Source organism: Rhea americana, unplaced genomic scaffold, assembly GCF_003343005.1.
Source record: "Rhea americana isolate MKP2758 unplaced genomic scaffold, rheAme1 scaffold_37, whole genome shotgun sequence".
Taxonomy (NCBI): domain Eukaryota; kingdom Metazoa; phylum Chordata; class Aves; order Rheiformes; family Rheidae; genus Rhea; species Rhea americana.
In genome coordinates, this window is record NW_028186501.1 from 3426350 (window position 1) to 3427021 (window position 672).

The window sequence follows — 672 nt, forward strand, 5'->3', positions numbered from 1 at the left end:
CCCGCCTCTCACCTTCTCGCAGAGGCTCTTCACCTGCCCCTCGGAGAGCTGCTTGCACTCGTTGAGCTGCTCCACCCACTGGTCGAGCTCCTTGGTGAAGACCTTCTCCTCCATCCCGCACGCCCGCTCGCTCGCCCCCTCCTCACCGCCTCCTGCCGCACCGCCCCGGAGGCGCCCGCGACCCGCTCCCAACAGCGGCAGCGGCGGTGGCTAGGACGCGGCAGAACGCGCAGGAGGTGCGGGAGCGGCCCGGAGCGCTGCGAGTCCCGCGGCCGGAGCGGGGCTCTCCGCAGCARCAGCTCTGCCGCTCGCTCCCTCGCACCAGACCGTGTAATGGCCGCCGCTCCTGACGTCACCGCCTCGGCTTCCACTCCGCGGAGGGGGAGGGAGACGACAGCGGAGGCAACCGCCCATGCGCAGCAGCCGGGCGGGACTGCGCATGCTCGTTGCCGGCGGCGGGCTAGGACACAGCAGAGCGACAGGACGGAGACGGCGTCGAGGCGCATCTGCGCCTGCGCAGCTCTACGCCGCGCAAAACAACGGGGTCGGGGAGGCGCAGGCTCCCCGCGAGCGAGCGAGGGCTGCGGGGGGTCCCTCGGCGCATGCGCAGGTGGGGCTGGCCGCGATGGGTCTTTCCCGCCCGCCCTCTGTGAGGCGCGGMGGTTGTTCGCG

The 672-nt window shown here is 73.0% G+C and overlaps 1 protein-coding gene across 1 annotated transcript in view; it reads right to left on the reverse strand.

The window, feature by feature from the left end:
- Positions 1–351, reverse strand: part of PPP2CA (protein phosphatase 2 catalytic subunit alpha) — a 17038-nt gene extending 16687 nt beyond the window's left edge. The window contains exon 1 of the mRNA XM_085312791.1: positions 13–351. Within this exon, the coding sequence (XP_085168917.1) occupies positions 13–114 (102 nt within the window). The 5' untranslated portion in view covers positions 115–351. The remainder of the gene's footprint in view (positions 1–12) is intronic.
- Positions 352–672: the final 321 nt, after the last annotated feature.